The sequence below is a fragment of the Anabrus simplex genome, chromosome 2 (genome assembly GCF_040414725.1).
Source record: "Anabrus simplex isolate iqAnaSimp1 chromosome 2, ASM4041472v1, whole genome shotgun sequence".
In the NCBI taxonomy this organism is placed as follows: Eukaryota; Metazoa; Arthropoda; class Insecta; order Orthoptera; family Tettigoniidae; genus Anabrus; species Anabrus simplex.
The window spans coordinates 982,683,609-982,697,563 of record NC_090266.1 but is presented as its reverse complement, the minus strand read 5'-3'; the positions used below and the strand labels follow the sequence as shown (position 1 = coordinate 982,697,563).

The 13,955-nt window shown below is 38.8% G+C and overlaps 1 protein-coding gene across 12 annotated transcripts in view; it reads left to right on the top strand.

Annotated features, from left to right (window-relative positions):
* AP-1gamma (adaptor protein complex 1, gamma subunit) overlaps window positions 1-13,955 on the top strand; it is a 792,649-nt gene that overhangs the window by 111,578 nt on the left and 667,116 nt on the right. For 9 of the 12 annotated variants that reach the window (XM_067141824.2, XM_067141823.2, XM_067141830.2 and 6 more), the window contains one exon: window positions 12,475-12,536. The exons of the other annotated variants lie outside the window; for them this stretch is intronic. In XM_067141824.2, coding sequence (XP_066997925.1) covers window positions 12,475-12,536 — 62 coding nt within the window. The remainder of the gene's footprint in view (window positions 1-12,474; window positions 12,537-13,955) is intronic. 12 annotated transcript variants of the gene reach the window in all.

Here is a 13,955-nt window from a genome sequence, read left to right as displayed (position 1 = left end):
AACTGGCGCTTGCAGTTATGAATCGAGGCATTGCTTTTTATTGCATTACGTCTGGTCGTGATATCTCTTTACTATGCGGTGTGTTTATAGAATAATTCTTTAGGTTTCAGATAAACGATTTTATTTGCCTGTAAAAGTACACGTCACAGGCTTGACACAGCGGCGTACACTTTGGGGGATTTACTTTCAATGAACAACTTGGTATTCCATTTTCATCCATGAATATTTTGTTGTATAAGGAAGGATGGCTCTGTTTTAACGTCCGGTTGCAGAATGTTATTCAAAAACTGATTGGAGGTTTCATTTGTGACCTTCCTGAATCTGGTGGCGGTTGCGTACATGTTCGGATGTTGTACCAGTAGTTGGTTCACCTTTTGTTGTACTCGAGGCTCGAATCTTCCGCCAACTTCTTGAAGACATTAAGACTGTTGGCAGGTGTTTTCCGCAAAGTGTTGCACAGTATCGGGCGGTATATGAATGTGTCGAGTGATTGAGTTGGTTGACAGCAAGGTCTGTAACATTTTCACCTCAGGGTCGAAGTATGTAATTATACCAGCAGTTTGATGTTGAAACCTCTCTGGGGTTTGCAATAATTCTTCAAATATTTCTCCTGTATGCTGACATATTTGCTAATACGTCGCTGCTGAATCCTGTGGGTTGCCTCGAAGGTGTCTCATCACGTTTGCGAAGCTTTACATGCACTTTCAGATTGCAATGGTGCCGTTACTGCCATCACCCATTGCCGCAACATTCGGGTAGTAACCAGATGTCTATTCTTTCTGGCTTCTTCAAAACGATCAATGACTCGCGAATCGATCATTTTATATTTTTGCTGGTTTGTTCCACCCTTCTTCACATGGTTCATCGCCATAGCTGTGTTCTGTATTTGTGTGTGCTTTACGTGATTGCTTTCAGTGTCAGTTTTGGATGAAGTTCGGCAAGTGTCACTGCCTTTACCTGTAATCAAAAATTAACAATTGTTCTTTTATATAATGAATTTCATGTCCAAAATTGTAATATTACATGCGGTTCTTATGAATACTTATAACAAATATATTTTTCATTTTACTTTCAATTCAAGTGGAACTTCATCGATTTCTGGCTCATCTTCACTTTCTTCTGGTCAACTGGGAGGCCCTTCTTCGACGATTGCATGTGCGGTATGCCCTTCACCTGATTCTTCTGCTCTCAAGAGTTCTGTTTCATGAGCAAAGTCTCAACCTTTAAGATCAATGATTTTGTCCGCCATTTCTTTATCCGAGATTTTCGATCGTTTGGATATTGTTTGTGTTTTATTAATTATACCCCATGTCTCTAATAGTTTAATAAAATAGTACACTGCACCACTTATCTTTCTTTTGGTTCATCGGCAAGGCTCACAGTTTGGATATTATTGTTTGTGTTGTATTAATTATATCCCATTTAATTTAATTTCGTGTGGCTATTTCTAGCCGAGTGCAGCCCTTGTAAGGCAGACCCTCCGATGAGGGTGGGCGGCATCTGCCATGTGTAGGTAACGGCGTGTAATTGTGGTGGAGGATAGTGTTATGTGTGGTATGTGAGTTGCAGGGATGTTGGGGACAATACAAACACCCAGCCCCCGGGCATTTGGAATTAACCAATGAAGGTTAAAATCCCCGACCCGGCCGGGATTTGAACCCGGGACCCTCTGAACCGAAGGCCAGTACGCTGATCATTCAGCCAACGAGTCGGACATTATATCCCATGTCTCTAATAGATGAATAAGATAGAACACTGCACCACTTATCGTTAGTGCTCACAGTTTCACATGTGTTCACAGTATCCACAGATTCTTCTGTAACACACTCACCCAGAAGATTGGTTTGCTAAGTTCCTGCTGTGGGCTCACTTCCATTATTTTTGCATTTCAATTTTGCTGGAGGGTCCATTGATGTCTATTCGCTTCGACGATGAGAACTAGTACTGACGTGAAATGTTGTGCTTCCCCTACTGATTCCCTCAAGGGGACAAAACCTACTGGGCAGGATAAAACAGTACCCTCCTTGTGGGATACACGTATAAACAGGTTGATTTGCTAGATGTCTGAACACCAATGTTTGGTAAATAGTACGTAACATCACCGATATTATTGACGATACAGACAGCAGGAATTCCACCAAAAACACTTTCAAAAAAGTTGTTGGCCGTGCTGTTAGGGGTGTGTAGCTGTGAGCTTGCATCCGGGAGATAGTGGGTTCGAACTCTACTGTTGGCAGCCCTGGAGATGTTTTTCCATGGTTTCCCATTTTCACACCAGGCGAATGCTGGGACTGTACCTTAATTAAGGTCACAGCTGCTTCTTTTTCACTCCTAGGCCTATCCCATCGTCATAAGACGTATCTGTGTCGGTGCGACGTAAAACAAATTTTTCATTAATTTATTGATCTTTTAAAATTCATTTACCAGGCAGAACATAAATAGGTGAATAAGGATAACGATATTTCAAAACACATTCAACAAAACCATTTGTTTAGTAATTGTCAATGGACAAAAGCAAATAAATTAACCCCCCCCCCCCCCCTCCAAAATGAATTGGTATTTGAACATGGGATGCAAAAGTGTAAAGCTGTGGTGAAAGCCACTCTGTCATCACGCGGGTTGAACTTTCTGCGTGCTGATAGGCATGTAAAGCTGGTCGGAAATTTTGAACGTCATTTTCTCAGAAACTGTTGAGTGTCGCAATCTATAATCTTCATTTCCGTATTGACAATTGCACAATTAAAAATAGGAGAGGATTTCCACCAATCAATACTTATTTATTGTATATATTAAACTACAGGACCGGTTTCGACCTCATATTCAAGGTCATCTTCAGCTGAACCATATATACATATTAATATAATGAAGCTTTGATTAAGATTGTGGTGTTGAAGGAATGCCATATGATGATGATGTACATTTAGTTACATACAAATGGGGCACGTCTTAGCGTGAGCTGGCGTATATGTCATTCTGTGCAATATTGCAACTGTATGTCTAAAATGTTGAAGGTCTTAAAACTAGTGTATAAAACACGTCTTTTCCTAAACTAACTTATATATATGTACAAGATAAAAACAATACATAAAAACACTTCATGTACATGAACATTCGTTCTTGCTTGGTGGTCAATACATCAACTAACTTCCGTATTTAAGTCTTATTCACAGTTGTACACTTCAGCTGCTATTCTTATAGTTTGTAAAATTGCATGGATAAAAGTTTTGTCTTCTTGTGCGTATGTGAGATAAAACACTTTCAATTTAAAAAGGGTGCCAAATGCATGGATGAAATTCAAGTAAAATATGTTCAGCTCTGCTGTGTGTGTTGCCCTTTTATAAGAACCAATTCATGTTTTCTTATTGGCGTCCGTAAATTTGGGTGACATTGGTTTCAAAGTAGTGGCTCCTTTCCCATTTGTAGCTGTGCAATGATGTTATGTTAATCTGTGGAAGATAAGATTGAGTTATAAGTGATATTGTGCGGAGGAATGTCTAAGGGTTATGTGTGTGAATTGGAATATGTACTTACTGTTGTTGGTGTAGCTGAGTTGTGTTTGACATGCGAGCTTGTAATGTACCACTTCGTGTTCTTCTTGGGCTTATGCTAGCTGCTGTGAGGGGAAGGAAAGGAGGGGTAGGGAGAGTTGTTGTTGTTGTTGTTGTTGTTGTAGGGGTAGGGATGGAGCTGGGTGTGTTGTTTGGTGTTTTTCTGCTGCTTGTTGCATTCTGTTTATCGATTAACTTAAGGTAAGGGTTTTTTAAGGCGGGGATAACTGTATTGAAGATGATGTTAGTTTTTTCTGTGATTTCATTTATGTTGTAATTTGGATTGGTGTGCTGATCCAGAGTGATGTAGAATTCTTCTGTTATGTTGAGCAGGGGGCCTTTGGGGTTTATGTTTAGGATTTGCATATCGTTATCGATGTTTGTGAAACTGTGTTTATAGTCTGCGACATGTTGTCCTATTGAGGAAAAATGATTGTGTTTCACTGCATTTATGTGTTCGTTATATCGGGTTAGGAAGTTTCTACCGGTACGTCCGATATAGCTGGTCTCGCAGTTATTACATTTGATGCGGTATACCCCTGAGTGGTTGTATTTGTTGTTGCTGTTGATTGTCCTGACATTGTGTATGATGTTGGTACTATTGTGTGTAGTTCTGAATGCTATTCTTAGGTTATGTTTTTTAAAAATGTTAGTTATGGGGTATATGTGTACATTGTTGAAAGTGAATAGTGCATAGTCTTTCTTGGGTTCGTTTACTTTTGTTAGTTTGGTTTTGGGTTGGGATTTTATTTTGTGAATGATTTTGTTAACCATGTCTTTCTTGAATCCATTGTTTTTAGCTATGTCATGAATTAATTGTAATTCTTTGTTTAGATCTTCTTTTGTTAACGGTATATTGAATGCTCTGTGTATCATGCTATAGTAGGCTGCTCTTTTGTGTATGTTGGGGTGAACGGAATCCATTTTAATTGTATTTGAGGTATGCGTGGGTTTTCTGTATATTCTGTAAGAAAGGCAAAATGGAACGCACATAGATTTCGAAACTTAAAGATCAAACTAACGAATGCGATTAAGAGCATTGTTTTTCTGAAGGAATGTCTAAAAAATGACTCAACACCTAAATTCCTGAGAAAATATAACAATAAACACAGACACACCAAACAAACTCAAAATACGCAAAAAAGAACAAACAAAATCTGGCTGAAAGAAGAAAAAGTTTTTATACCGTAAAAAACAACATCTTAACAACGAACTATACCGAATACATTTAAAGGCATCTAACGAGTTACCACATAGCTATTGGGATAATTTTCAGCAGATCACGACAGAAAAAATCAGGAACTTAGCCACCAAAAAACGGAATACACTAAATAAGAAGTTAGAAGCACTTAACCATCCAAACCAAACCCAAAAACCGAAACTCCGAACACGAACTCTGCCACCTTTCCCAATGAAATCACTGAACACAAATTCCACCCACCCGTAAAAAATCTCACAAATACGTCTTTTAACGAAATGGAAACTGTTATCTTGAGCAAGGGACCCAAGCACAATTGGGGTAACACATCAACTTTCCAGAACATTACAACTACTATCACCGAAATAGAAAACACCATACAGAAAATCCCACATGAGCTACGAGACGAAGTCAGATATGATATTAAAAAAAAGGCTCCCACAATATATTGACAAAATTCACAGTAACTCCCAAAATAATAAATCAACCAACAAAGTACACATAAACAAACTCAAAGACAAGATAAAACAGAATAATCTACTAATAACGAAAGCCGATAAGGGCAATACCACAGTTATTATCGACAAAGACCAATACATATTGAAAACCAAAGAATGTTTTCAAGATAACACTTTCCTCATCAAACGTAAAGACCCGACCAATAACATACAAAGGAACCTCAAAACCTTATTAAAAAATACACACTTTCTTTTAACAGAAGTAGAATCCTCTAAACTTATAGCAATGAATCCTCAAATACCTACTGCTAAAGCTTATCCCAAAATACACAAAGAACATATTCCAATGAGACCCATTATTAACTACAGAGCAAGCCCAACCTATAAACTTTCGCAATTTATTCAACGATTTCTCAAAAAGCACTACGTATTCTTAGCTAATAAAACAGTACGGAACTCAATAAAATTTTGTAATAGGACAAAAGGATTAAAAATTGAACCATATCACAAACTCGCATCATTTGACATAATAAACATGTACCCAAATATTCCCACAAAACGAACAATAGAAATCATTGAATCTAACCTAAAAAGTCACAGCAATCTAAGCACTTTGGAAATAGAAGAGTTCATTAAATTACTTAATTTTGCCATTAGTAACAACTACTTTAAATTCCATGATACTATCTATCAGCAACAGGGCTTACCAATGGGATCTCCCGCTTCTGGTATAATTGCCGAAATTTACATAGACTATTTAGAGCACACATTCATCAACAAAATAGACCATATATCTTTTTGGTGTAGATTTGTTGATGATATCTTTATCATCCTCGACAATAGGTCCACAAATGAAACTGATATATTAGATAAACTCAATACAATAGATACCCATATAAAATTTACCATGGAATCCGAAAACAATCACAAACTGAACTACCTGGACATAACGACAACTAGACATGATGACCACCTTTCTTACAGAATATACAGAAAACCCACGCATACCTCAAATACAATTAAAATGGATTCCGTTCACCCCAACATACACAAAAGAGCAGCCTACTATAGCATGATACACAGAGCATTCAATATACCGTTAACAAAAGAAGATCTAAACAAAGAATTACAATTAATTCATGACATAGCTAAAAACAATGGATTCAAGAAAGACATGGTTAACAAAATCATTCACAAAATAAAATCCCAACCCAAAACCAAACTAACAAAAGTAAACGAACCCAAGAAAGACTATGCACTATTCACTTTCAACAATGTACACATATACCCCATAACTAACATTTTTAAAAAACATAACCTAAGAATAGCATTCAGAACTACACACAATAGTACCAACATCATACACAATGTCAGGACAATCAACAGCAACAACAAATACAACCACTCAGGGGTATACCGCATCAAATGTAATAACTGCGAGACCAGCTATATCGGACGTACCGGTAGAAACTTCCTAACCCGATATAACGAACACATAAATGCAGTGAAACACAATCATTTTTCCTCAATAGGACAACATGTCGCAGACTATAAACACAGTTTCACAAACATCGATAACGATATGCAAATCCTAAACATAAACCCCAAAGGCCCCCTGCTCAACATAACAGAAGAATTCTACATCACTTTGGATCAGCACACCAATCCAAATTACAACATAAATGAAATCACAGAAAAAACTAACATCATCTTCAATACAGTTATCCCCGCCTTAAAAAACCCTTACCTTAAGTTAATCGATAAACAGAATGCAACAAGCAACAGAAAAACACCAAACAACACACCCAGCTCCATCCCTACCCCTACAACAACAACAACAACAACAACAACTCTCCCTACCCCTCCTTTCCTTCCCCTCACAGCAGCTAGCATAAGCCCAAGAAGAACACGAAGTGGTACATTACAAGCTCGCATGTCAAACACAACTCAGCTACACCAACAACAGTAAGTACATATTCCAATTCACACACATAACCCTTAGACATTCCTCCGCACAATATCACTTATAACTCAATCTTATCTTCCACAGATTAACATAACATCATTGCACAGCTACAAATGGGAAAGGAGCCACTACTTTGAAACCAATGTCACCCAAATTTACGGACGCCAATAAGAAAACATGAATTGGTTCTTATAAAAGGGCAACACACACAGCAGAGCTGAACATATTTTACTTGAATTTCATCCATACATTTGGCACCCTTTTTAAATTGAAAGTGTTTTATCTCACATACGCACAAGAAGACAAAACTTTTATCCATGCAATTTTACAAACTATAAGAATAGCAGCTGAAGTGTACAACTGTGAATAAGACTTAAATACGGAAGTTAGTTGATGTATTGACCACCAAGCAAGAACGAATGTTCATGTACATGAAGTGTTTTTTTGTATTGTTTTTATCTTGTACATATATATAAGTTAGTTTAGGAAAAGACGTGTTTTATACACTAGTTTTAAGACCTTCAACATTTTAGACATACAGTTGCAATATTGCACAGAATGACATATACGCCAGCTCACGCTAAGACGTGCCCCATTTGTATGTAACTAAATGTACATCATCATCATATGGCATTCCTTCAACACCACAATCTTAATCAAAGCTTCATTATATTAATATGTATATATGGTTCAGCTGAAGATGACCTTGAATATGAGGTCGAAACTGGTCCTGTAGTTTATTATATACAATAAATAAGTATTGATTGGTGGAAATCCTCTCCTATTTTTAATTGTACTGTTGAGTGTCTACGAATAAGCAAAAATGTAATACAAATATAAATGGTCCGTTATTGGACATAATAAATTTTCCAGCTAACTCATTCCTAGTTGCCAGCGTTTCGTCCCTGTGTGCTAAATTGGGCACATCAGTTGGTAAATAGCACACCCGCCCACCAAGACGCATGGCTAGTGCATACTGTGGAGGCCACTGCGTAGGCTGATTGGAGCCACCGGCAGTGCCAATGCACTATGAGAGACTTGGTCTCATTACCAAGAATGATGCCTGTTTGGCCATTCCCTATGGGAATCAACATAAATATCATAAGCAAAAATGTGTTCACTTTTTGTTTTTTTTACAACTTGCTTTATGTCATACTGACACAGATAGGTCTTATGGCGATGATGTGATAGGAAAGGCCCAGGAGTGGGAAGGAATCGGCCATGGCCTTAATTAAGGTACAGCCTCGTGTGAAAATACGAAACTATGGAAAACCATTTTCAGGGCTGCCGACAGTTGAGCTCGAACCCAGTATATCCCGGGTGCAAGCTCACAGCCGCGTTCCCCTAACCACATGGCCAACTCGCCCGGTGTTCACCTGTTTCAACCCCTCTTTCACTGAGCGAAGTTTCTGGGAAATCGAGTTGTTGCACTTGGCCAGTTCCCCTCGTTAGCACCAGGTAAAAAGATATCTTCACTTCTTATGTGCAAAATGATCACGCATTTTCCTGCCCTGAATGGTGTTTTAAATCCTTGTTGCCATCCTTAGATTTGCTGCTTGTGCCTGCTGTATTGGTCATAATTGTTGAAGTCTCTATTTACGGCATCTTCATTATCTTCCTGCCATCCATAAGTCAAAGAATGATTTTGACCACACCAGGTTTCAGCAGTGTAGAAGTTTTATATCCTTCGGAAGAAAGAGCTCTGTTACCTTAGGAATGTGCAGCGAGAGGTGGGAACTTTAACAGATTCCATAACAACTGGCTTCTTCTTGAACTTCTCTAACCCAAATCCTAATTTTGTAAGTATACAGTACAGAGTAGAAGTAGACATTTCCAGAAAATCGTCCACATTTTGAGTTTTTTCAGAAGATTCTCAATAGTGTGGGATACCTTGCTCATATAAGAATCGTATATGCTTCTTCTGGTGACTCCAAGTGTGAAGTAGTCTAAGCTGATTCTTGGGCGCCCATGTCCAAGGCACTGTTTCTTTCTTGAATTCAGCGATTGGTTCTGTCAGTTTTCTTTTCTTGAAGCTCTAATCATCTTGACTGACAACAACGAAATTCCAAGGCACCGATACTTTCCGATAAACTCAGTATATTTTATCATTTGCATATTTGCCTCGAGTTCAAAAAAAAATCACACAATCATTGTGATATCTCCTTCTGAAAACTGTTTTCTCAAAGGTATTTTGACGCCATGTGGGAACAATAGATATCGACTATGTGTTCCACATGCTTTCGATGAATTCCTGCTGATTCAGGGTGGGAATACCAGGTAAAAATAAACCCAGCGTGGCAATGAGGCAACACTGTGCCATCAATATAGCCATTAGGTCCCTGTTGGCACCTGCTAAACTTCCCACTGATATATTGATAAATCTATGGATACTTGCAGGTTTTCTATAGATCGGATTATGAAAACAGTAATTCCAGCGCTCATATCATTTTTTTTTTTAATTTGCTTTACGTCGCACCGACACAGATAGGTCTTATGGCGACGATGAGTCAGGAAGGGGCTAGGAGTGTGAAGGAAGCGGCCGTGGCCTTAATTAAGGTACAGCCCCAGCATTTGCCTGGTGTGAAAATGGGAAACCACGGAAAATCATCTTCGAACCCACGATCTCCCGAATACTGGATACTGGCCACACTTAAGCGACTGCAGCTATCGAGCTCGGTCATAACAGTGTTAACCACAGCTTTATCCAACTTTGCAGGACTGAGAAACCCATTGCAAATTGAATTGGTAACAGCTTCTTAAGCTACTGTGATAAAACTCATGTAAGTTTGAAATTTTGTTCAGGACATTCAGGCTATGGAGCATTAAAATTTTATTACATTCGGATGACACGTTTTGAAGTTACATAGTTTTAAAGTTGAGGTTTGTGTGTAGAATGCCAGAAAAAAACCCAGTCTTCTTTCATTCCAATTAAAACAGCTGCAGATATACTGAAGACAAAAATGGTTGTATACCACTGTTAAACACAGAAGGAAAGGAGCTATAGTTTAGTGCAATTAGATTTGATATTGGTGCACCCATTCATCTTTTATAGAAGGTTAAACTCGAGTATCCATACTTTTGAATCTGATAGTAGTCCTCTGTTTTTTTTTCAGGATCCTCCCCAGCATTTGTTTGTTTGTTTGTTTGTTTGTGGAGTGATATGCCTTCTTGAAGTCTGTGAAGGTTACTACCATCTTCTTGTTCTTCAAGGCCCCGTGCTCTATCAGTTGTTTCAAAGTAAAGATCTGTCATGTGCACCCTCGTCTCTTCCTAAAACCCAATTGGTAATTTCCTAGTGCATTGTCTAGCTGTTCTTCTCTTTTCAGGAGGAATCTCGACAGCAACGTGTAGCCTACCTCTAGTAGCGATATGCCTCTGTAGTTGTTTGCGTCCGCCTTGTCCCCTTTCTTCCACCCTCCTGGTAATTTCTTCATCCTCCAGATCTGAGTAATGAACTGGGTCATGTTATCTATTGCTCTATCGCCTCCCCACTTTATCATCTCCGCAGATATCCTGCCATCTTCACTCGCCTTGTTATTCTTTAATTCCCTTATGGCTTGTGTCTCCTCATCCCTGGTCAGAGGTCGTGGCTGTCTCTCTATCTATCTTTGGCCTGAGTTCCAGTTCATTCCAGGTTGTTCACAGTTCAGTAGGTCATAGAAGTACTCTGGCAGTATTCTATTGCTCTCCCTTGCACTTATGCCCAAGTTCCCTTTTTTGTCCCTTATTAACAGATCTCTGCCCTTGTTCTCAGTCTCTCTTTGAACTTACCAAAACAGTCTCTGATGTGATCAGTCTGGAATTCCCTTATACTTGTCATGGGTATGCCCATGTCTTTTTCTTGTTTGCTTTAACCCTGAAGTGTGTTGTCATTAGTCTTAATTTGCATTCATGGCACAGTTTTTCCCCATTTTTATTTGTCCTATGTACTGGGTACTTTCCTACTATTCCCATAGGTTGGTTCTCTCTTCTAACGTGTGCATTATAATCACGAGTATCTTCACATGCCTCTGTGGTATGGTTCTCAGCGTATCATCTAGTTCCTCCCAGAAGTTGTTTGTTGCTTTCGGATTCTTCCCGGTCTTATCGTTGTTTGGTGCATGTCCATTCACTATCCTGTACTTCTTGTTCTCTGCTCGGAAAGTCAGTGTTAATATCTTTTCTGACCTGCTTGTTACCTCAATTATTAGATCCTTATATCCCTTGTCTACCTCTCCTGTACCGAAGTAGGTAGGTATGTATCTCTCTTTTTCCTGTTCTGATACTTGGTTTTTCTTGGTTTTACTTTCAGCACCATGAAGCCTTCTGACTCCACTGTATCTTCGTCCCTATATCTCGTTTCTTGCAAGGCTAGTATCCCGATGTTTCTTTCATCTTGTGCATCATCCGTTTGAGTTTGCGAGTCTTTTTCATCGTCTGTATTTTAAGGTCCCCATTCTGTAAACTCTATTAGCCTTTATCTTTGTTGAGATTCTGAGAAGCTCTGACTCTTCCCTTACGTATTTCTTGGCAGGTCTCCCAGAATAAGATTGCTTGCTTACGTTGGTCTTAGCCAACAGGGGATTGCCCCCTTGGGCTAATCTAGATTTGATTGTGCGATCCATTCCATGAACTGAGAAGGAAGTTTGTTGGGATGGCTTATTGCCGTTCAGTCTTGCGACTGATGTTGTTAGCCCCTGAAGTTGTAATCAGGCCGCCTCCGATATGGGGGAACTGACTGCCTTTGGTAGTTGCCCCTAATCTGTAGTACAGATGCTACCTGATAGATTTCAGTAATATTTCCTGCGCTGAGGGTTCATCGTCGTCCTAAAGGAGCTCATCCACCCGAAGCCTTTTGGCTCCCTTACAGTGTCAGGTTATTTCCCGCTGTCCTACAATCGGTGTAGAGTTGCTGGCTGTACAGTCTGATCTCTTCGCTGTAGCAGGATGAACCTGGCCAGACATAACATTGTGGAGATTCATTATAATTCTCTATTTTAGTTTTACATTTAGATAAGAACACCGTTTTGATTTACTCAGGATGAAAAGATTCATAAATATATGCAACAGTCTTCTGAAGTTACCTTAACATGAGGTAATGCTGTTAATATTTCACTGCATTAAATGTTATCTTGACCTTTTACACTAGTGTGTTTTTTTTTCTTTTTTTTTTTTTCTAATGACTGAATTTTATTGTCTTGAGTATTACTAGTTGTGTTTCTGGAATTAACATTGCTTGTATAGATTTATCAAATAATCTCTTATTGAATGCAGTGGGCTGATACCTTTTCTAACTCCTCCCTCTATAACATTGCATACTTCCAGGTTTAACCCTGCCTTCAACATGGCTGCCATCAAACAGGTTATTAATGAAGCTGTAGAAAGAGGTAAGTGAATTATAGATTCTTTAAAAGCATAAGTTGATTGTGGGTATAACATTTCAATTTTGTCAGTGAATAACACAATAGAGAATGTTGAGACCTTGTCTGTTAAGAGCCACCAGAGTTACAGACCAGAACTACTGATGAGTGATGATTGCTTCATTGGCAGTAAAGTAGGGGAATAGGTACCCCTTAGAACTACACCGGCCTGGGTGGCTCAGGCAGTTGAGGCGCTAGCCTTCTGACCTCAACTTGGCAGGTTCGATCCTGGGTCAGTCCGGAGGTATTTAAAGGGACTCAAATACATCAGCCTCGTGTTGGTAGATTTACTGGCACGTAAAAAGAACTCCTGCGGGACAAAATTCTGGCACTTCGGCGACTCAAAAAACCATAAAAATAGTTAGTGGGACGTAATGCAAATAACATTATTAGAACCTCCGTTACTTCACCCATTGTGCTTCCTGACAGCTGCTACTTTAACTTCACATTAGTCTTTAATAATAATAATAATGGCGTATAGCCTCTGGAGAGGCCTGGTGCAGGTCCTTTTATAGTAGACGGCCTATTAGGCGACCGGCATGTCTGTGAAGGTGAGGGCCCTACCTAGGATGATTTCTAATGTTGAATACGCCACACACACCCAGCCCCCGAGCCATTGAAAGTAACCAATTAAGGTTAAAATCCCCGACCCGGCCGGGAATCGAACCCGGGACCCTCTGAACCGAAGGCCAGTACACTGACCATTCAGCCAACGGGTCGGACAGTAATTAAAAATGTAGATATAACACAGATCATGGAGCTTGAAGGGCAATAACTAGGGATGTTTTAAAGAAGCTGATGGTCATACTGCTGCTTAAAACTTGGAATTTCTTTACCTAGGGTAATGTTAAGAGGCAAACTTTATAGCATAGATTTCAAACTATTAGGACGTTTTATCTACATTTTTATTTGCTTCGTTTCCCATTTGTTCCTGCATTTCTTGAAATTAAGAATTGTTTTTGTAATACACAGTGCATTGTGCTTCGTAGATAACTCTGTGTAAGTTCTTCCTTTGCATCTATCCTTTCTGTAGGATTTCATTTATAAAGTTATGGTAAGTTATTGATCAGTTTTAGGTTTAAATTGGAGAACTTTAAAGTAGAGAATTTGGAAGGTGCATACTCCAATAATGGTATAAAGGATAAACAATGCCTCAAATCTTTAGTGAATGACGTTTAATACATAAATAAATAAATATACAAATGCAAATAGAGCCGTGATTTGTATAAGGGGGTTATCTTTGGTCTGGGAAAACTAATGACATTGGTACTGGAAGTACTGAGCTACATTACACCATATTTGGTGATTCAGTAGTATAGATATTAGCATATATTGTGAAACATGTTTAATTTTTATGTATTTTTACATTCTAGTAATCATGGGTTC